The following is a 1,379-nucleotide window of genomic DNA, read 5'->3' on the forward strand; positions in this document are numbered from 1 at the left end:
TTTCCAACAAATCCACTTCCCTGACTCTCGCCACCACCCCATGAGCACTCTCACCTTCTTTTCAAAGAAGGATCCGGTACCACGCCTTACCTCACTGTTGGAGAGGTTCAAGTCCTTGATGCTGGAGGCATTCTGCATAGTGTTGGATAGGCCATCCAGTTGGTAGGGTTTCTTGTCCCTCAGGTTTGAGGGCAAAAGCTATGATGAGGAAAGAGTTAGAGTGAGGACCCCAACAGGGGATATCTGCGACCAGTCTGCCTCTTCTACCTAATCTCTCACACATTCGCCATCAATCCAAGCACTGGGCTTGAGTCCTCACCTTGAGCATGTTCTTTTCATGAGCTTGCCGGGAGGCAGCCATGCCGTTTCTAGGATTTGGTATCATTTCAATTTCACTGATGATCAAGTATCCAAGAAGCCGAGGGGAGGGAATCAGAAGGCTGAGAGAAGCCCAGCTGGTACAGCTCCAGCACCAACCCCTCCCCACATTACCATCCCTAAGTCTCCTTTCCAGACAGGCCCCTCTGCTCTTACCCGCCCTAGAACTACTGCTGTAGATGTACCAGGGGCAAACAGACTCTCTGCATGTCAAGAGATTGCTGGGAGACTACATATCTTTTGTTCATGGTCAGCTGTAGAGTTAGAGATGGGGTCAGTGGCTCTGAGTCTGAGGTGGAGACGGGGGGTGGGGGCAATAGGTGTAGGAAGAAGATGTAGGTCTGGATACGGATGCACAACTGGTCTTGAGTCTGCATTACCTTTATCTGGTCCACCTTTTCTGGCTTCAGCTCCTTCTGCACAGACTGGGGTGCATCAGAGGGGTGGACAAAGACAGATATCTGTAGGGGACCCAAGAGGAGCTGGCTAATCACCAGGAATTCTGAGCCTTGGGATAAAGCAAGACCTTACCCCTGTCCTGCCACCTTGCCTCTAACTAGCCCTGGCCACGCCCTTGACACACACCATTTCATTATTCTCATCCCAGATCGTGCCGTTGACACTCTTCAGTGCGAAGGCAATGTCGGCATTCTCAACAAAGAACTGGGCCTGCATTTTCTCATAGTGAAACTGTAGGGAGAATGGCAGAAGAAACAGAATATGAGGCCCAAGCCACTGCTCATCTGCCCTCTTTCTTCTCATCTGTCGCATTGTCTTCTCTTACTTCAACTGGGGTGAAGGAGATACTGCATTGCTTCTGAATCAGATTCAGCAACCACTTCTCATCATATCTGATGCCAAATGGAATCTAAGAGCCAGAAATGGGAGAAGAGATTGACACGATGGAATCCAAGGTTAAGATAAAACTCAAGCATGTCTTCCTTTCACACCTTTTGCGGTGGTGGGGGGGAGTGGTGTCATTGAAGTAATTTCTTATGGTA

The 1,379-nt window shown here is 49.5% G+C and overlaps 1 protein-coding gene across 1 annotated transcript; it reads right to left on the minus strand.

Annotated features, from left to right (window-relative positions):
• Positions 1-90: 90 nt before the first annotated feature.
• Positions 91-1,246, minus strand: LOC120227800 (nuclear RNA export factor 3-like; the record flags this gene model as incomplete). Its single annotated transcript, XM_039225826.1, has 4 exons — positions 91-198; positions 759-839; positions 964-1,068; positions 1,163-1,246. Coding segments are annotated over 4 exons (378 nt in total), but the record flags the coding sequence as incomplete, so codon positions are not given.
• Between the last annotated feature and the right edge of the window lie 133 nt (positions 1,247-1,379).

This window comes from Hyaena hyaena, unplaced genomic scaffold, assembly GCF_003009895.1.
Source record: "Hyaena hyaena isolate Hyena2069 unplaced genomic scaffold, ASM300989v1 scaffold_4447, whole genome shotgun sequence".
In the NCBI taxonomy this organism is placed as follows: domain Eukaryota; kingdom Metazoa; phylum Chordata; class Mammalia; order Carnivora; family Hyaenidae; genus Hyaena; species Hyaena hyaena.